The 21,440-nt window shown below is 39.5% G+C and overlaps 2 protein-coding genes across 2 annotated transcripts; both read left to right on the top strand.

Moving 5' to 3' along the window:
• Positions 1 to 333: 333 nt before the first annotated feature.
• On the top strand, positions 334 to 9,082 carry LOC121633052. The gene is made up of 9 exons (XM_041974926.1): positions 334 to 521; positions 1,135 to 3,616; positions 3,807 to 3,852; positions 4,075 to 4,221; positions 4,494 to 4,583; positions 4,805 to 4,939; positions 5,050 to 5,172; positions 6,240 to 6,311; positions 7,819 to 9,082. The coding sequence occupies exons 2-9, from the start codon at positions 1,241 to 1,243 to the stop codon at positions 7,836 to 7,838; spliced, it is 3,009 nt and encodes a 1,002-aa protein (XP_041830860.1). The 5' UTR covers positions 334 to 521; positions 1,135 to 1,240; the 3' UTR covers positions 7,839 to 9,082.
• Positions 9,083 to 9,489: 407 nt separating this feature from the next.
• eif3c (eukaryotic translation initiation factor 3, subunit C) lies at positions 9,490 to 20,983 on the top strand. The gene is made up of 24 exons (XM_041973568.1): positions 9,490 to 9,636; positions 10,588 to 10,705; positions 10,785 to 10,850; positions 10,939 to 11,128; positions 11,232 to 11,357; positions 11,481 to 11,532; positions 11,831 to 11,955; positions 12,080 to 12,219; positions 12,315 to 12,468; positions 12,692 to 12,795; positions 13,489 to 13,630; positions 13,798 to 13,923; positions 17,673 to 17,766; positions 17,902 to 18,089; positions 18,285 to 18,509; positions 18,618 to 18,809; positions 19,044 to 19,215; positions 19,307 to 19,466; positions 19,614 to 19,679; positions 19,757 to 19,844; positions 19,962 to 20,127; positions 20,377 to 20,418; positions 20,644 to 20,723; positions 20,756 to 20,983. Exons 2-23 carry the CDS (start codon positions 10,608 to 10,610, stop codon positions 20,721 to 20,723), a joined length of 2,796 nt encoding a protein of 931 aa, XP_041829502.1. The 5' UTR covers positions 9,490 to 9,636; positions 10,588 to 10,607; the 3' UTR covers positions 20,756 to 20,983.
• Positions 20,984 to 21,440: the final 457 nt, after the last annotated feature.

Genomic DNA, 21,440 nt, shown 5'->3' with positions numbered 1-21,440 from the left:
CTATTAAAGAGCAGCACAATGAGATCAAGATACACAAGGAAGATATATGTTATAAGAAGGGGACAATAAATGGGAAGGAAGAGATCATCTGGATCAGAATAAGGATAGGGCATGGTCATTTTTTAAAAAAACGTGCTCTAAAAGTTTGGGGAAAATCTAGCTGGTGAGCCTTTCATGAATTAAAAACTGTGGAGGATGTTTTCAGCAGATATGTAGGTAGGTATAAATGTTCACAAGACATAACAGAATCTGACCGAATAAAAGGTGTAGGAATAAAGTCAGTCCAGTGGGTGGCAGTAGAATAACCAATAGGATGCAAGCTGTCATAGAATCCAAAGAAGAAGAAGAATTAAAAAACGAGCGCGAGGGGGTGTAGGCAGTTAGAGTAGCGCTTCAGTTATGATTTCATTAACTTTTCGATGGTGTAACATACAGTTAGAGGATTAAATACTCGAGTTTGATAGAGACTGTTTAAAATTGTTAACAGACGTAAACATTCACGGAGACGTACCAGTTTATTGGTAAGTAAGCTCACTTTTCGATCTAGCAGCTAACGTTACCAAAACAGCATTAGCTTAGCCATGTCACTTTTTGCTACCATGATGTCAATAAATGTGAAGTTAAACTTTATATCCAGGAATTTCTCACACTATCATATCGTGTGTGTGATTGCAATAATTTCGCCTTGGTTTAAGTTTCGATGCTACCGTCTTTGTTAGATTATCTTATGCATGTTCAGCCCAAATTCAGCTGTAGTATGTTATGTTCTGGTCAAACAGGCCTAAGAGACGTTTTCTTTGCCGTTTTCAAACCCTTTAATCCACCCAGTCCACTATGTAGACTTATAGTTAACTATTCTTTCAGATAACAGACAAACAAGTCCTGTAGCTGATACTGTAATAGTTCCTTGTGTTTTAGACTAGATCTCGTGACAAATTAGTGACGAGTGGTGAACATCATTTTTTACCTACTTACCTTTTTATTAAGTAGCTTGTCTGTTGCTTCAAATGCCACTAACATAAAGGTGGCAAATCTATTTGGTTCTTTGGGACATCAAAAATTATCTAAGTGTCAGTGATCTAATTAATGTCGAATCAAAAATGTTTTTCTTTAATGGGATCTTTAAATCCACAGGCTGTTTTCATGCCAAGTCTGGGACAACGCCCAATATTGAGCTTAAAAAGAAGAAGAAAGCTTCATTTGGATTTTTGTCAAAGCAAGGAAAATAAAATCATTACTCATGGTCAATGAGACAGCAATGCAGGCCTCATATAATCAGAAAAATCCTGATTCAGCTGAATTCCTTGAAAACATTCCACCTAGAGTAACTGCTGCACCTGAGACATCAAAGGTTGAAGTCCAGGCAGTGGATATAAGTGAAGAAAATGGACCTCTTTCTGACGCCTATAGTTTTTCAACACCAGCTCCAAGAGATGACAATAGAGGGAAAAAGGAAAAATCAGAATTGTCTGGCTTCCAGTCTGCTCTAACGCCGATTTTAAAACACTTGAATATTGACAATAACCGCTTATCTCCAGAGTCTTTAAAACATGTATTTTCCAAAAAACAACTGTCTAAATCAACAGGAAAGTCAGCCCATCATCCCAGCTCTGATTTGTCAACTACCCCCCTTAGGAAAACAGAAGGTGGTAAAGGGGCTCCCGTGTGCTTGCTTGATTTTGAATACTTGCCAGAAGTTACATTTCTTGATGTCACAAATGATCCAACAGTGGAGTTGAGTACAAACGAGCCGGTACTTTGTGAAAGTGCACCTGTAATACCAAAGGTTGGCAATGAAAATAACGCTAAGCCTCCTGACTCTCCAAAACCGGCTGAGAAAACAAGTTTAAACCCTCATGCCAGGATTGTGGTCCTTTCTAACAACCCGAGTTCTTCTGTATGTTCAAGAATAACAGAAACATACTTGCCAGAGATTACTCTCCTTGATGTTTCCCGTGACTCTGAGCTATCACCAGTTGGGCAGATATCCTCTTTCAACATCACCCAGGATACTTTGCCACTTGCTAACATGAACATCAACAAAGCTGTGTCAGAGCTTAGGGAAGAAACTGAAAGCTTGGATACAGTTCAAAATGAGAAGCTGTCAAGTGCAAGGCTACAGTCTATCAACTGTGTGAGGGAAAATGCCATTAAAATTTCCTTGGAAGTGACGGAAGACATTATTTTGGGTAATGTTGTGGAAAATAGCTTGACTTCATCAGAGCTTAGTGGAAAAAATGAGAAGCCTCAAGTAACAGATGAGAAAACACTTGACGCCAATCCTGTAAATATTACTCATGTCATAAGTTCCTCTCATGAAATGCCTGTACAGTGTTCAGGTTTGTCTTCTTGTTTGGAGTGTAACTCCAGTTCAAAGAGCGTCATCTCGGAGTGGGATTCTAAATTTACCGAGAACCCAGATACAGTGGAAGATGTGAATGAAGAGCTACTGACTGACTGTGACACAGATACGGCCAGGAAAGTGTCACAACAAAACACAGAAATGGATGTGTCTAAAAATGGCACATTAACTGTTTTGCAGCCCTCCAATCTGAGTGCTTCCTCTGACTTGAGCTCTACTGCTTCAATTTCATGCCCTGACAATAAGACACTGGATCTGGCAACACCCAGTGTTGACAGCCTAAAGGAGTGTGAGTCCACAGATGAAACGCAGTCTGCCACTAAAAAATTACCCTGTATTGTGAATCAAAATTACTCAGCTGGGAATGAGAGTAATCAGCATAAAGTGCAGAATGCCACTTTTGATCACTGGTCTCCACAGAAATCCAGTAGCAACACTATCCTACCAGAAGATGTTACCACAAACCTTCACCTCCAGAATAACACATTTGACTGTAAACCTCCCTCTCAACAGAATGCCACAATAACTTTGTCTGAGAATAGCTCAAGTGACAGTCACCACAACACTTTGGACAAAACCTCCTCTCCTAAAGTTTGTAGTTTAACTATCAGCCTTAAAGACAAGAGTTCTGAAGTCCACCCCCGTGAGATGCCAAAACAAAATGCCATAACAGTTGCTGCAGAGCCTAATGTCAGTATGCAAAAGAATCCCAACAGTTCATTTGAAGCTAATCCTGTTTTAGAGTCGGTTTCTGGAAGTGGTGAACGTGAGGGCAGAGATCATTCAGAATCAGGACTGCCTGTGACACAAAGTCTTTCTGATGCTTCAAGCCATCAAAGTATGGAAACGGAAAACAACAAAGGAGACACATTTAATCTGGATGAAACCCTAGATTTAAAAGCAGACCCCATGATTACTTCAACACCAATGCCTAACTGTAAACTGTTCCACTGCGACAAAGAGCGAGAGGCAGATAAAATCCTGGCGGTGCAGAAAAAACTGTATGGAGATGGTCCCAGTAAGCCAGATGATCAGCCTCCTTCAAACATTGTCTGTGACCGTAAAACTTTATTCACACAGAACACTCCTAGATTTCTTAAGCCTCCTTTAAAAGTTACATCCCAGCTGTTGAAGAACAAGCCAGGGTCCACACTTCTGGGTCGGCTTGAACCAGTAACATCTGGTCTACCTGTGAAAAAACAAAGAATCCAACCTGAGCCTGTAAGAAACGCTGCTTCTCAAGAATCGCAAGGGGTAGGACACAATGTTGATTTTTTTTTTTTTTTTTTTTTTTTTTTTTTTTTTTTTTTTTCAATTTATCATTTTTTTTTAAAACAATTTTAAGTTTGAAGTCTGGCTAGTATTACTTTTTTAATATGCAGCAATTATTACAAGCGCTCCCCTCCTTTTCAACTGTTTATTGATAACATCTTATTCATTTTAGACCACAGGATTATCAGGGTCCTACAGCTTGCGTTCTACCACAGCAGGTATGCTCTTCTTTTTGGTATATTGTACTTTTATAAAAGGGTTTACATTATTGTTTACTTTATAAAGACTTTTCTTTATTAAATGTTTTGATATTCTTTTAAAATGTATTTTAATTACAGTAATGTATAACAAAACAAGTTGTGTGTGTGTGTGTGTGTGTGTGTGCGCATGCATGTGCGCCGACATTATTTACCATCTACTATCCTTTGTGCTGATTTTAGCATCAAAACTGCCCAGCTCTGGATTGCAGAGACCGCAGCCGGGTGTTATTCCGTCAGTTGTCCAGAGAGCTGGACCAGGTCTTAGGCCACCATCTGCAAGATCCAACACAATGTCTTCAAGCACTGAAAAACCCTGTGGACCAACAGGTACTTTCAAAGCTGCCAGACTGTATGCTTGTAACTTCCAAATGAAAAATAAACACAGAATTATAATAGCAACATTTTAAATGAAAGGAACAGCCACCAAGAAAGTTCTTTCATGTAGCTTAAATCATGCCTGCAAAGAAGTTGGTTTTCGTTTAAAACATGTTAAAAATTTTAAATGGTGTTATTACCTCTTTCCCTAATAACAAATTTAGCATGTGGGTGTGACCTGCATCCTTTTTCATTGCAATGTAACTGATCTTTTTTCCTTCCAGCTGCCAATGCTGTGACAAGGAATGCACAAGGAAAGAAGCACCAATTAACCAGAGGCCACGCTTTACCAGTAACAAAGAGGAAGAAAATGGGTGAATATTGAGTTGCTGCAATGATATGCAATAAAATTACAACTTTTAAGGAGGCTAGCATTGTTATTTGTGCACAAGAGCTAACTGACAATACATACAACTAAAACTGTAACCGCAGCTTGTTTTTGTGAAACAAAGATGACTTTTCTTAGCTTGTTAAATGGCCATAATTTACAGTGGCATTATTACTGCGTGACTCTTTCATTTTTCATTTTTTTCAGACCCTGGCGTGCCATCAAGTATTACTGAAACAACAGCATCTGCCTGTAATTCCTATGATAGTACAAACAAGACCAGAAACATGAAACAGCCCACAACCAGTCAGAGATCTTTGCCTGCTAAATCCCAAAGAAATGGTAGTTTACGACTACATTATTTTAAGCTACATATAATTAAAAACGTGTGGTTTGTGCTGACTGTAGCAGCCCTGACCTGGTCTGCTATACATTTTCTCACTTTCTTTCAGATGCTGCAGTGCCATCAGCTCCTGCTGAAACCTCAGCATCATGTGATGATTCCAGCAGAGGCAGAGCCATTAAACAGCCTGCCACCAGCCATAGAGCCCTGCTGGCTAAACCCCAAAACCATGGTAAGTTGGGAGTGTTGAGTAGGGCTGGATATCACCACTAATTTCCTGAATTGATTTAATTTTCATTCACAATGGCCTGATTTGATTAGATTTAGATTAAACCTGATTCTGTATGCATTTATTTAGATATTTATGTAACACCAATTTTTCTTCAATATTGAAGATGTTCTCCGATAACTACTTTCATAAAACACCAAGTCCATTTATATGACCATCAAAACCATATCTGGGAGTAGTCGGATAATTGTAATATTCCCATATGATGTGTCAAAATTTACCATTTCATTATGGAATTTATTTTGGAAAACATACGTGCATGGTGTCTCACTTCCTGTTAATTTAAAACATTTTTATTGAACTTCACCCACAGTCTTGGTCTTAGCTGTTAATGTGAGCGATTTTAAACTGCTAAATAGTTTACAGATGAATGTAATCCAATGGTGAATGGAAAAAAATTAAAATTTGGCATTATCATGGCAAGAGAAGCTGATTTTGGGCATATAGGTGCCATGTCACAGCTGTGAATATAATCCACCAAAACCATTTATCCTCCCTTATTTATTTAAGTTTCTGATGGTTTTCCAGCCCTACATGTAGAATCTTTGTCATTGGGCTTCCAGAAACAAAGTTATGAGTGCAATTTTTTAAAAATCCATATTGGGCATTATTTTGGCGAGAGAAGCTGATTTTGGACGGAAGTTACACACCGGGGGGGGGGGACAATTTTTTTTAACCCTGCTCTAGTGTTGAGATGAAACACATTCAGGTTACTGGACATATAATGTGAGTAATTAAACTGTATTTCTGGACAACTCTAACAACCATTTGAATTTTTGTTGGATTTGTACTTGAAATGCATGCCGTTCCTTTGGTAGCTGTATGTAACCAAGGTCGGGCCTGTTGTCAGGTATTTTGTCTTCAGTTTTGTGGGGGTCATTAGATTTACAGTTTTGTATTTGAAGATCTGAACAGTTATCCTTAATAGTCCATTTTTGATATGCAGCAAATGAAAGTTAAAACTCGAATATTGTTTGAAAGAGGTTTTGTCCTTTGTAATTGTATTCCAGGTTGTGCAAAATGTAGCACTCTTGAGGGGCAGCTGAAAGAAAAATCTGAGGAAATACAGAGACTGAAAGCAGGTATGATGTTGTTACTACTCTTATATAAACCTGTTTACTCCAAATCATTGAATATTTGACATGAAATAGGTAGCAGTGATGTGTCCAATTCTTCAGGTGAGAATCTTTACATGAGAAAAGTATCTTTGTAGTTTTCCTGCAGTTTGTCAGTTTACCAAAAGGCATGTAGGAAACTCTCCAAACATACAGAATAATGTCCTCTGGTCAGATTAGGCTAAAATTGAAAATCATCACGGAGAATTAAGGGAGTGGTGGATGAGGCTAAATACAGATAAATTCTTCCAGGAAACCTATTCAGCCTTTCAGAGATGTGAGCAGCAGGACTATGTCCCTAAGCATACTGCTGAAACAAAAACTCAGGTCTGAATTCAATCAATCTTGATGGCAAGTTCATCCCAAGCAGACTGACCCATTAATGTGATTCAGGTGTGCTGCAGCAGGAAACATCCAAAACCTGCAGGACTGCAACCCTTGAGGACCGACTTTGCCCATCCCTGCTTTACAAAGTGTTTTTTTCAGGGGTGTGAATACACATGCATTTTCTCCTAACACATGTGTGGGTTCTCACCGGATACTCTAGTTTCTGCCCACAGTCCAAAAACATGTACATTAGGTTAAGGGTGTCTCTAAACTCACTTAAGGAGTGAGTATGAGCATGAGTGGTTGTTTGTCTCTTTGTCTTGGCCCTGTGATGAACTGGCCACCCTCTCGCCCAGTAGCTGCTGGGATGGGCTCCAGCTACCTTGCAGCCTTGCGCTGGATTAAGCCAGTATAGAAGATTTATGGAAAATATAATCAGATCAACTTTTGCAAGCCACTGTATGGGGCTGGGCGGTTAGTCGATAAAATTGATAATTTGAATTTTTTTTTTTTTTTTTTTTTTTTATCTGGACCCCCTCCCTCTTTTATATGCACCACAAAAGCTATCCTTGGGCTTCCATTGTTAGCTTAGACTTGGCCCTTCCTCTGCATTAGAACAATGTTTGTCTGAAAGCACTAACTGACATACAGTGAAGTGAACCATCACTCACACCTGGAACTTAGCTGTGCGTATACCTGCAGTGAGAAATGCTGCTCTCTTCAAGATGCAGAAAACAACTTCAGCCAACAACCTCTGGATAAAAGACAACCAAGATCAGTGGAATTATTTCCGGAGTGGATTCTGTATGTTAAGGATCCAGATGGAAAGAGATCACGGATGCATTTGTGTTGCATATCTCTATGGAAGATGTGAAGCTGTTTATACGGTGGAAAAGTTAGGGGGTTATTTAATTTATTGCTGTGATTTATTAATATAATTAAATAACAAGGAAAATAAAGTAAATCTATTTAAAAACGCATTTATTTTGAAGAAATCTGAGATTGAATGTAAATGCCATATTGCCCAGCCCTACGCTCTGTACATTTGTGAAATGTCAGGTCACATTTTTGTTTGGATAAGTAGCTATGCTTACTTGGTTGCATTAATGTTTAATGATGGAATTTTCTCCTTTCTTTTCTCCTCCAGAGCTGCTCAAGTACAAATGAATTAATGTTTTTGTTGCATCTTGAAAACAATTTTTCTTTCAATGTTTTGAAATTTCTCTGTATAAAAAATGAAAGGACAGTTACACGCTGTTTAGAGTATGTTATTGTGTTAATGTCTGCAAAGATAATCAGTAATGATTGTATGCTGACTGATACAGAGCACTGATCAATCTTTCTTTTTATTAGTAAACATGATACATGATAATACCTCCTACTGGTTTTGTGAATGATACTTGAATGTACCTTTTTAAAACAGCAGGTTTGGACTTTCTTGTCAGAAAACCACACACATGAAGTCTGTTCAAAGTCCAGACATTAAACATTAATTCTTAGTTTTAAATAAGGACACTATATAAAGTTCTTATTGTGTTATTTTTTTCCTCACAGCTTTAACCATTTTTATTCAATAAACTGGTTTATATATTGATAATTTTATTCACTAATGTACTTATGTATGTATAAACGTACTCTGTTGTTTATATCTATAAGTTTATAGAAAATTGTTTATGGAACTGGGGGGTATTCTAGAAAGGATGTTTAACAAATTTTGTTTTTATGCCTGTGCTTGAGGTTGCCAAATCCTCTGACGTCTTAACGTGAGTTTGCTCCAAAACACTGGCTAAGAAGTAGCTATCACAACCCTGTGTTGGTTAAGCCAAACCTGTGAAAGGCTGCATCCACCACCGCCCACTGTGACGGAGAATTTCCAGCGAAGTCTATGTATTACTAGATCTTAAATGCATGGTAGCCTACAGTTGCCATGTGTTATATAATTGCTAAATTTAATAAGCATATATTATCAGCAGTTAGAACCAGTCCTGGGTTAGGCAGCTGGGTCCAAATGAAAGCAAAGGCTCAGCGCAAAGGGGTTTACCTATTTCATAGCCAAAAGAAGACTTTAGAGGGATGGAAGACAGGTTCGGGACGACTGCAACAACCCCTCATCCCTGTGGAGGAGCTTGCGATGATGAGTGGCATCCCGGGAGGGTGACATCATCAGAACTGGGCCCAGATGATTGAAAGTAACTTTAAAGTACATCTACAGTGCCAGATCGCAAAGACAGACCTGGAAATGGAATACTTAGAACTTAAGATAAGAAATCCGTGGAGGCATAGGCCAAAATGTCATTGAATAAAGACATTGCATAATGAAGTGTTTCTCTTGTCAGGCAATAAAGCATGCATTGGGGAATTTGCCAGACAATGGTTGAAATAAAATATTGAAAATGGAGTTTGTTCATTTCTTTAAATCAAAGTGGTTGACAGCAATGTTCGCAGCATATGTTTCTATGTTAACTTACCTAGATTTGCTATTTTGGAACAGAAAACCCAAACCAGTACACCAGCTTTTTGAATACCCCCTTGAAGCAGTGTTTGTGATATAATCTGAGGTGGTGGTTATACAAGAATAGAAATCAACTAAATATGTTGTAATATGTTTCTGTTTAAAAGTGCATTGTGTGTTTTATTATCCAGTGTTATTAATGTGTGCAGGGTAACTGAATTGCATGAAGTGACTTATCTTAATATAATTGAAACCTGTATTCCAGTCTGGTGAACTTATCATGTCACTCGCTAGGTGGCAGTATATCCGTAAAGCTACTCGTTGGCGCATGTAGATCTGCACATGATGTGACCATCCGCATTTTGTGTTGATCTGCTGCGCATACTTCCTTTCCTGACGCAAGAACCGGCAAGGCTGTTGCACGCGTCTGTTGTGGCTTCAACTGCAAAGCTGGATTTTATAACAGTACAAAGTAGACAAACTCACAGCAAGAGAACTTTCATAAGGACATAGGTGAGTTTGATTATGAATTTAATCAAATATATATCTGAGCTATCCGATAAGTTGAGGCTATTGGTTACTTTTGCGGAGAGGCCTGATGCTCCTGGTTGAAGCTAGCATTAGCTTACCAGCGACCGCGCGCTATCTTATCGTTAGTCGACACAATTCTGTAAACTTGGTACCGAATCATAGTATGAATTTTTGTTATGCATACCTGGTCTAAACAAAAAAGTTTTCACTTAACTTAGGTTGGTTGCATTTAACCTGTCAAAGCTACTTTGAATTGGCGAAATGACTAGTCGCGAAGCACGTACAGGCGTTGGTTGCTAACGTTACCAATATTTGTAAAGTGTCACCAGCTAGCGTCTGTCTGGAAGACTGTCTTACGCTATTAAACCGTGTCCTTTTTAACCGTTACGTCTTTAAACGTTGCTTTAATTTCTTTTTATAATTCTGTATACCAAACGTGGCCAGCACTGGTTTCTAAATTTTATATTTGGTTAATTGTTGGTGCATTAAACATCAATAAGCTTAAGTGACAATTTACCTTCACTGTGACAGGGCATGTTAATTGACAGTCATTTAAAGATTAATTCATTATATTTTAAAAACTGCATACAAATACGTCTGAATAATAAAATAAAGTTATGCTGACCAGTTTACTGCATTATTGTGTTGTGGTTTTTTACCACAAATATTCACATTGCATTATAAATATTTAACGGAGTGCGACTGTTTTCTTTTAATGATCAAAAGACAATCCTTAAAATGTATTAAAATGAGCTGCTGAGAGTGATGCTTTAAAAATTAGAGTGCACCTAATGGTTTTTACTGGTGCACCCAAAAAAGTTAAAAAGTTAGGCACACCAAAGGTTATTCTGGAGGCTTGTATGTAGATTGTTTGATGTAATCTCATAAACACCATTCCTTTCATATGTCATTTTTGTAATTCTGTCTTTACAGATTGACAACTCCCCTCAGCAATGTCTCGATTCTTTGCCACCGGGTCTGACAGCGAGTCAGAGGAGTCCTCATCCGCCGATGAGATTACCCCAAAAGCACCCGGGACAACTTTCAAGCAGTCAGTTGAACTTGCAGAAAATGTTATCAGCTGAACTCATTATGTTGTTTTTGTTATGACACCCATGTTGTTCCCACAGGTCGTTGCTTATAAGTGATGATGAAGAGGACACTAAAAGAGTAGTGCGCAGCGCCAAGGACAAAAGGTTTGTTTGTTGTCCACTTAAATGGCTTACTCTACAAACTGTACAGATTGCCAGATTTTATATGAATTTGACCTTGTTCAAATTTTAGGTTTGAGGAGTTGACAAACCTCATAAAGACTATTCGCAATGCCATGAAGATCCGAGACATGGCCAAATGTCTGGAGGAATTTGAGCAGTTATGTCGAGCATTCCTCAAAAGCAAGAACATAGTGGACAAAGAGGGTGTTCCCTCCTTCTACATCCGTCTCTTGGCTGACTTGGAGGACTACCTGAACCAGGTTGGTGGTCAAGCTTTAAAGCACAGCTGGATTTCTGCTTTACTGTAGAACTCAAGTTACATGTTTTTATTTTGTTTTTTTGTTTTTGTAATTTTCCTTCCAGCTTTGGGAGGACAAAGAGGGAAAGAAAAAGATGAACAAAAACAATGCAAAAGCCCTGAGCACGCTGCGTCAGAAGATCCGCAAGTACAACAGAGATTATGAAACGGAAATAGCTGCATACAAGGAGGTAAGTCAGTAAGGGAAGTTAGGTAAATGAGAATATGAATAGGAAAAGAGTGTGTTGGTTTTTTTTTTGTTTGTTTGTTTGTTTGTTTGTTTGTTTTTTTAATGTTGACTCTACACTTTTTAGAACCCACAAGAGTCTGCAGATGAAGAGGAGGAGAAGGAACAAGGGGATTCAGGTAAGTTTACCATCTTTACATGTTTTTCTTTCTCAAGAATTCTAAAGGAGTTTAAAACATGTTTATATATTACAAGATATAAGTATTGTAGCATATCAATATTTAATAATATTTACACAAACTGGTGTCGTTGCTTATTAAAAATGCATTTTCGTCATTTACTCTAAAACAGTATCATTTTATGTTTTCTCTTACATTGTGTTTACCTGGAAAAAATATCACAATGTTAAGACATAATGAGCATTGTGAAATACTTTCAAGCATAAAGTCAAGTTCCTGCCAATTTCCATTTTCCTAGGTTCCTCTTTTGAAAGTGACGGCGAGGCTGGTGATGAGGGAGTGTCGGCCAAGTCCTTCTTGAAGAAAAAGCCAGAAGGTGTTTCAGAAGCCAGCAAGTTCCTTAAGGGTGCTAAGGGATCAGGGGTAAGAAGCTAGCTTCTTAGGTTAGGTTTTGTTATCTATTTCAGTGTGACATGATGGAAAAGACTAATTTGTATTTAAAAATGCACCTCAGCTAATACGCCAAGGGTTTTCCTCCCTCAAACAGGACGAGTCCTCTTCTAGCGATGATGATGACGATGATGACGAAGATGAAGACTGGGGTGCAGACACAGATGAGAGAGACAGTGAGAGTTCGGATGACGATAAAGAAAAGAGCAAATCCCTGGCCACAGTCTTCCTGAAGAGGTAAGTGTAGATTCCTGTCATTTTCTTTTGTGCCATGTATTTGGTGTGCTTGTCAAAAGTCTGAGAAAGATCATCTAAATCATAAATATTTTCAGGGCCCCTAGTCCTGACAGACCCGGTGACAAGAAGGATTTAAAGAAAAAGAAGCTGAAAAAGAAGGAGCGGATTGGAATTGAGCTTGAGGGCGAGGGAGAAGAGGAGGCTGGAGGCGGCTGGGAGAAAGTCAGAAGTGGAATACCTATGGTCAAGGTAAATGAATGATTGTTTATTTAATGTTGTGTTGCTGAAAGAAGACAGAGTAATAGACTGCATTTGTTTGTCTTGCCCACTAAATACTTTTTTTTTTTTTTTACGTACTTTCTGTTAGTACTGGGCAAGACATTGAAAAGCTTGTAAAGAAGCTTGCCTCAAAAGACAACACAATGTGAAAAACTGTGATTGACGTGCTGTTTTGTGGTGTCAACTTCATTAGGAGAAGCCCAAGATGTTTGCTAAAGGCACAGAAATCAACACAGCCGTGGTAGTGAAGAAGCTGAATGAGATCCTGCAAGCAAGAGGCAAAAAAGGCACAGACAGGTAAAAGTTCAGCAGCCACTAAATCTCCTGACTCAAAATCATGCAAATTATTTTTGTCCTCTCTGTAATTTTTCCTTTCATCCGGCACTGTCTCAACTACTTATATAAAATTGTTATAGATTATCATTTATCATTCACATAATTCCCATTAATGTGTTTCTCTGATTTCCATTTTAAAAGAATATAAGAATATTTAAAAACTAAGTTCCTTTTTAGTTTTCTAAACAAAACTAATTTTATATTGCAAATATTTCTTGTTCAAATCCGAGAACAGGTATATAACAAGTTTACGTCATTAAAGGGTGTCAGCTGCATTAATTAGGTGGTGGATTCTTGACCCAGCTGTTTTCATACTGGTGAATTAACATGCTTATAACAGTTATGGAAACTTGTTTACAAGTATTCGTTGTGACAGACTTAATTACAACCGCTGCAATTTGCAAGAGCTTATTCAGAAATGGTTTTTACTTGTATCTCAAAATTGAATTATTCATTGTTTCATGTTTGCTAATGAGTAAAAGTCAGACCCTTTCAGCCAATTTTGTTTAACAAATGGTTGTCTGGTTCCTCAGAGTTCTCTTTCCACCTTTATTCTGCATTGCATATTCCATTCAAAGATACATATACCCATTATTTTATGTAATACTTTCTGATCCCATCCTCACCCCTCCTGGATTTTTCTTCTGCTGACAGGGCTGCTCAGATTGAACTGCTTCATGCTCTGGCAGCCATCGCTGCCGAGAATAACTTGGGCCAAGGTATCCTGGTCAAGATTAAGTTCAACATTATTGCCTCCCTGTATGATTACAACCCTAACTTGGCAGCTTTCATGAAGGTGAGAGTCACTGACTGGATATGTTTCTTGGATTATAATTTATCCTTTGCCAGTTCTTTAAACAGCAGATACATTTTCACAGTGCAGAAGTGCTTAAAATAAGTGCAGAATCCGGTCTTAGATTAGATTAAAGTCTAACTCTAGTTTTTCTGACTGGTTTCTTTTAGGCTGACATGTGGAAGAAGTGCCTGGACTGTATTGATGAGCTGCTGGACATCCTGTTTGAACACAACAATATCTTCATTGGGGAGAATATTGTAGAGGACAGTGAGAATCTAGCCATCTCTGACCAGGTGACACATCTCGCCTTTCTGTTTTTGTTTTTTTTGTGTGTGTGTGTTTTGTTTTTTTCATAGGAAAACGATATGACTTTGTTTCAGTCATTAGGATTCATTTAACTCTAGGATCTTATCTGCTTGTAGGCAGTTCTTCTCTGACCAGCATATTTTCCCTGTTATTTCCTCTCTTGCCAAATCTGAGGATTTGACTATTTGATTCACCCACTCAATTTTTCATTCATAATCTGAGGTTACTGATCTGATAGTGCACAGAAAAGTAGATATTGGGAAAAGGAAGTCAAAATTATGTAAAAATATTTTGTTCATTACTCATGCATCTATATGTTTTGTGATATTATTAATGGTTGATTTATCTTCTGCTGACAGTATGGGTTGTATAGTCTCCATCTTTGACCGAACCAGCTGCTGTTGGTTAAATTTTTTTATTATTATTTATTTTTCTCAGTTATACCTCAAATATAAGGTCATGATCTTCGGTAAAAAAAACATGAGTAGAAATTTAAATAAACTCAAGCCTTTTTGCTTTTTCATTGTCTGTTGACTCGAGGAAACATGTCATGTGCGCGAGTTGCGATATTGACTTAAACTCTAGAGAAGCTCATTAAAACAAAAACATGGACACGAGGTCACAATGGCAGATAGTAATGAAGAGCACCCTGCCGGACCTTGTTCGCAATTACCGACATATTTATGGGTTTTCCTCCCCGTTGCATGGCATGAGTGATAAACACTCATGCTGTAACAGTTGGCAACAGATCCCAAGAGCCCAAGTGCTGTGTGCTGTCAGTAGTGGTGACTTCCAATATCAAGCAATTTGGCTGCACCTTCCAATTGTTGCCTTTCAGCAACTATATACGCAAACGTAGCACAACGTTGACATCTACCCTTGCATACATAGCAAGTATTCCCCAGCCCCTACATGAGGCTCTAAATAATAAGTATATTTAGTATTTTAACAAACATTGATCTAGCATAGTGGGATCCAGCACTTTATCATACACCAAAGAAAATTCTGCTAATGTATTAATAAAATACAGTACTTTTTACTCAGCAGCTCCTTTTTCCACCAACTCCAGCTTCTCTCAGCCTCTGCTTTCTTGTGATCATTGTGTCAAAGCTCAACTTAATCTTCATTCACTCTACATGTGCTTTTAACTTGTCAGGTTTAGTTAATGACAAAACCCTCCCAGTCCATGGCTCACAGAGGCTCTAAGGGATCACAGAGCCGGACTCAGGGCGGCTGAAAGAAAGTGGCACAAATCAAAAGAGCACACTGACTTGTCTGAGTACCAGCAAAAACTTGTAACTTTCACATCCAGCCTAAAGGCGGCCAAGATAGCCTTTTATCAGAACAAGATCCGCAATGCTCCCAACACACGACAACTGTTCATGGCGTTTAACTCTCTTCTATCTCCACCACCTGCTCAGCCTCCCACTGTGCTGACTGCAGAAATGTTTGCTTCCTACTTCACTGAAAAGGTTGCTACCATCAGTAACCAATTCACTGAGCCTGACCAACTCAGCCTTACCAAACCAGCTACTGGTGCCTCACTATGCTCCTTCCGCTCTCTAAATGAGGACGAAGTCTCTAAACTTCTAGTCAGCTCAAAACCCACAACCTGTCCTCTTGATCCTGTTCCCTCTGACATCCTGCAGAGCATTTTACCTACAGTCAAATCTGCAGTAACTCCGATTATCAACTCCTCTCTTAAATCCGGTGTCTTTCCTTCTGCCTTCAAGCAAGCTCGGGTTACCCCACTGCTGAAGAAACCCACACTCAACCCAGCCCAGGTTGAAAACTACCGGCCGGTCTCACTGCTTCCATTCATGTCTAAATTACTAGAGCGTGCCGTCTTCAGTCAGGTCTCACAGTTCCTCCAAGACAACAACCTGTTAGATCCATATCAATCTGGATATAGGCAAGGTCACTCTACTGAAACTGCTCTCCTGTCAGTTACTGATTCCCTACGGCTTGCCAGATCCACTGGTCAATCCTCAGTCCTTATACTGCTGGACCTGTCGGCTGCCTTTGACACTGTCAACCATCATATACTGTTCTCCAAACTCTTAGAGCTCGGCATCTCAGGATCTGTCCTCTCGTGGTTTACATCCTACCTCACAGGGAGATCATTCAAAGTATCTTGGCGAGGGGGCGTGTCCAGATCACATGGGCTGACAACAGGGGTGCCTCAGGGCTCGGTGCTCGGCCCTCTTCTCTTTTCCCTATACACCTCCTCACTCGGTGCAGTCATTAGCTCTCATGGTTTCTCCTACCACTGCTATGCAGATGACACTCAGCTTTTCCTTTCTTTCCCACCTGATGACACAACCGTCTCAATGCGAATATCAGCATGCCTTGCTGATATCTCTGCATGGATGAAGGATCGCCACCTTCAGCTAAATCTGTCCAAGACTGAGCTTATTGTCTTCCCAGCCAGTCCTTCTTTACCACCACAGATAAGTGTGCAGCTTGACTCAATCACACTAGTGCCTACATCTTCTACCAGGAATCTTGGTGTCATGGTAGACAACCAGCTGACCTTTAAGGACCATGTTGCCTCGGTTTCCCGGTCTTGCCGATTTGCTCTCTACAACATCAGAAGGATCAGACCCTACCTGACTGAACACACGACCCAGCTCCTGGTCCAGGCTCTGGTCATTTCACGCATTGACTACTGCAACTCCTTACTGGCTGGCCTGCCTGCATGCTCAGTTAAACCTCTGCAGATGATCCAGAATGCAGCAGCACGTCTGGTCTTCAACCAGCCCAAAAGAGCTCATGTCACTCCACTGCTAATTGCTCTTCACTGGCTTCCAGTTGCAGCACGCATCAAATTCAAAGCTCTGCCTCTGGCTTACAAAACAATAACCCAAACGGCTCCGGGCTACCTTCACTCCTTAATCCAGAGCTACACTCCCTCTCGAAACTTACGCTCTACCAGTGAAAGACGCCTAGTGCTCCCACCACAACGTGGTGCAAAATCAGTAGCTAGACTCTTCTCCTCTGTTGTTCCCCGGTGGTGGAACGATCTACCAAACTCCGTCCGATCCGCAGAGTCCGTATCCACTTTTAAGACCAAGCTAAAGACTCAGTTGTTTAAGGAGCATTTCCACATTTAGCTTAACTAAATGAGTCAGAAAGATTTGTCCAGCTTTTTGGCTCAACCAAGTACTGAAGAAGCTGTGTGCACTTATGCCCAAGTTGATATTATGTGATGAACTCATGCACTTATGACCTAGTTGATATTGTGTGATGAAATCGTGATCCTGTATTTAAATAAAATGACAAAAAAAAAACAAACAAACAAAAAAAAAAAAACAATTATATGCACTGCACTAGCACTACATGACAGCACCTGGGTCCAACTGGACTTAAAAGCGGTCTGACTATCACTTAATTATGACGTCCCATCTTGTTTGAATTCATGCTTGTGTTGTTCTTCCTCTCAAATGTAAGTCGCTTTGGATAAAAGCGTCTGCTAAATGACTGTAGAATAGAATAGAATAGAATAATGTAGAATTTGGGATCAGGGGCAGAGTTTGATAAACTTATAAATGTCTACTGGCAGATGGACATAAACTGGTGTTTCTGCACCATGCAATCTTTGTTATGGAATTTTTATTTATTTTATTTATTTTTTTAGTTGTGGTTTTGTGGTGTGGTCCCAGTCAAGCATGACATTGTAGTGAAAATTAACATAAAAAAAAAAAAGATAAATACTAATTTACTGCATACTGTTCAGCCTTTCAGGGTTCGTGGATGTGTCTTAACACTGGTGGAGAGGATGGATGAAGAGTTTACCAAGATCATGCAGAACACTGATCCCCATTCACAAGGTGAGGGGCAAAAATTACTCTGAAAGAAAATGGATTTAAAAAAATCCATCAAAATGCTTCTGCTAAGCCTACATTTGTGTTGCTTTATCATTCTGCTCACACAGCCATGGATCTCTCTCCTCTTTGCTTTTGTAGAGTATGTTGACAACCTCAAAGACGAGGGACGAGTTTGTGGGATCGTTGACCGGCTGCTCACCTACTTGGAGAACAAAGGCAGCACAGAAGAGATTTGCCGCGTCTACCTGCGCAGAATCATGCACACCTACTACAAGTTTGATTACAAAGCTCACAGACGCAGTTTAGGCCTCCAGGGAGAAACCAAGGTGAGAAAAGGATATAAAATGTGATATAGAGCAAGACTAAATTTAAATAAATAAAAGAAAAACATTGTTTTAATAGCAGCTATGTAGTATGACAAGAACAGGGGATTTTATAAAAAAAAAAAAAAGTCTATATGTGAATGTCCTGTCCTGATTCATTTTAAATTTAATGTCCTGTATCGTCTGTTTGCTGGGCAGTCGGAGCTGGATCAGGAGGAGAGTGAAGGGGAGGACAGTGCTGTGATCATGGATCGTCTCTGCAAGTTTATCTACGCCAAGGATCGCACCGACCGTATCCGTACCTGCGCTATCCTCTGCCACATCTACCACCATGCTCTTCATTCCCGCTGGTACCAGGCACGTGACCTGATGCTGATGAGCCACCTGCAGGACAACATCCAACATGCTGATCCACCTGTACAGGTTGGTAGACTCTGGAATACATTGAACATACAAGGATTTATGGCAGTACCCAAAATAAGACAGCCAAGGAGTTATATTTGACTTTGTTCCTTTTATTTCTTTTTCTAGATCCTATACAACAGAACCATGGTCCAACTCGGCATTTGTGCTTTTAGGCAGGGTATGATTAAAGATGCCCACAATGCACTGTTGGATATCCAGTCATCTGGCCGTGCCAAGGAGCTCCTGGGCCAGGGTTTGCTCATGAGGAACATGCAGGAGAGAAATGCTGAGCAGGAGAAGATTGAAAAGAGAAGACAAGTGAGTTTTTGTTGTTTTACATGTTTTGAAAACAGTACAGTGTGGGAATATGTAGTTGGTGGTAATTTGCACTCCACTGCTGCATATTTCAGCTCTGCTCCTCAAAGTAAAGCGATGGCACTTCTCACCTCGTGTGTTAATCCAAAACACAATTTTCTAAACACTGGTGGGAATGACAAACAGACTGACTTTCTGGTTGTGTAGAAGCCGACAACATTTTGACCTCCATTACAGGTTCCATTCCACATGCACATCAACTTGGAGCTGCTGGAGTGTGTGTACCTGGTGTCAGCTATGCTGTTAGAAATCCCCTACATGGCTGCCCACGAGTTTGATGCCCGTCGCAGGATGATCAGTAAACAGTTCCATCACCAGCTCAGGGTTGGAGAGAGACAGCCGCTGCTGGGTATGAGACAAGCCACCTAAACTTCTACCAACAGAACTTTTAATTCTCAGAGAGACCAGAGAGGATAATTGTTAATTTGTCTGTCCTTCAGGACCCCCAGAGAGCATGAGGGAGCATGTAGTAGCAGCCAGCAAGGCTATGAAGATGGGAGACTGGCGTACCTGCCACTCATTCATCATCAATGAGAAGATGAACAGTAAAGTCTGGGACTTGTTCCCTGAGGCACAGCGAGTGCGAGAGATGCTCGTAAGGTAATGCTGTCTAATTAAGTAGCTGTTGGTGTTAAAATTAGCTTACTAGTTATTTTTTTGAATTTCAGAAACTGAAGTGCAAGTTTCTCAATATGTTAAACATTGTTCACTTCAGGTTTATAAGTCATATTGTTTTTCTTATTGCAGAAAAATCCAAGAAGAGTCACTGAGGACTTACCTGTTCACATACAGCAGTGTATACGACTCCATCAGGCAAGCAACAGTGTACATGTTATTAATAAATCACTGGTTTTATGGACAGATGGTGATAATTTGTTTGTAACCTGTAGCATGGAAACACTGTCTGAGATGTTTGAGCTGGAGATCCCTACGGTTCACAGCATAATCAGCAAGATGATCATCAATGAGGAGCTGATGGTAAATTTCTCTGTTCAGTTAATGGATGTTAATAGAGCAGAATTACCATTCTGATATTCAACTTGTGAAATGACAGAAAATATTTAAAATGCTCTATATGTTTTCTGTTTCCAACAGGCCTCACTGGACCAGCCCACGCAGACTGTGGTGATGCACCGCACAGAGCCCACCTCTCTGCAGAACATGGCTCTGCAGCTGGCAGAGAAACTGGGGAGTTTGGTGGAGAATAACGAGCGTGTCTTTGATCTCAAGCAGGGTGTCTACGGAGGTTACTTCAACAGAGGTGAGTCGAGACAACATGCTTCACCATGAGTCGTTTGATAAACTTTCTTGCATAATGAATCCAGAGAGCTGGATAGTAAGATTTATTTTGCACGACCTTCTGTGATCCCATGTGTGAAAGGCCAAGTTTAGACTATTTTACTTCCAAGCTATGAATGGTATATTTTGTGAAATATAGCTAACTTTCCTTTTCATTGACTGGCCTTTTGTTTTTTGGGGGGGAACTAAATGGACTTTTGTTGTTTTACAGATCAAAAAGGTGGCTACCAACAGAAGCAATCCTACCAGAGAGGTACATTAAGCATCACCGTTAATGCAAACAAGCTTGCAATGGATTTAAATTTTTTTTAGTTAACAAGTGTTTATTAAAACTAAAGACAGCTGAGAATGTTTTCTAAATTGTTGCATTTGAAATTGTCTAAACCACAGTACATCAAGAGGAAATATTAGTTTTTTGGCCTCTGAATACTTCTCTGAATGTGTCTTGATTATTGCTTCTCACTTTGTTTGATCATAGATCAGAAAGGTGGTTACCAGCAGAAGCAGGGAGGCTACCAGCGAGGCGGCTACAGGAATCAAAATCAAAGCAACTACTGATCTCAGACATCCGGATTTCAGAGTATTATCTAATGTAGTTTTCATTCTATAACACCCCAACAACCTGCATTCAGAAATGTCCGATCAAAACTGTTTTCAGCTGATCTTGACTCACCTGCAAAGTGACATCTCAGCGCTGCAAACTTCTACTTATTAACACATCAGTAATAGAAAGTTGTGGTTGGCTGGCTTGTGCCAAAAGTCAGCAACAAACATGTCATCTATTAAAGACTTGATAAAATAAATGATAATAAACCATGTGTCTTGAATTTCTTTTATTTTTTGCCATATTTGTTTTGTACATATTGAAAACACAAAGTCGAAAACAAAATGGGATATGTAAACACCATTTCTTATTGTTCAACTTTGTGTCAGGGCTTTGTGGTGACCTCTCTTGTGATTTTATAATGGTTCTGTGGGTTGTAAGGTTAAGCAATAATTCATTTGTATTTTTATAGATGCATTTAATGCCAGACGAAAGAAGGAATTAACCAATTAATTTAAATAGTTTATTATAAAACAAGTGAAATAGAGGCCATGGATCATCTCAATCCTGCCTGTGGCATCCTAAAAAAACTAATAATTGAATTTTGTTAATGAAAACAGACAATACAATATCAGTGTTTACATGAAGCTTGGACTTCAGGTTTTCTCCGCCAGTGACTAGTAAGGTTTGCTGTGATGGCAGAACCAGATGTGAATAAAATCATAAAACAT

Source organism: Melanotaenia boesemani, chromosome 21 (genome assembly GCF_017639745.1).
Source record: "Melanotaenia boesemani isolate fMelBoe1 chromosome 21, fMelBoe1.pri, whole genome shotgun sequence".
Lineage (NCBI taxonomy): Eukaryota > Metazoa > Chordata > Actinopteri > Atheriniformes > Melanotaeniidae > Melanotaenia > Melanotaenia boesemani.
Note: the sequence above shows the minus strand (reverse complement) of the source record. Positions and strands in the feature narration are given on the sequence as shown.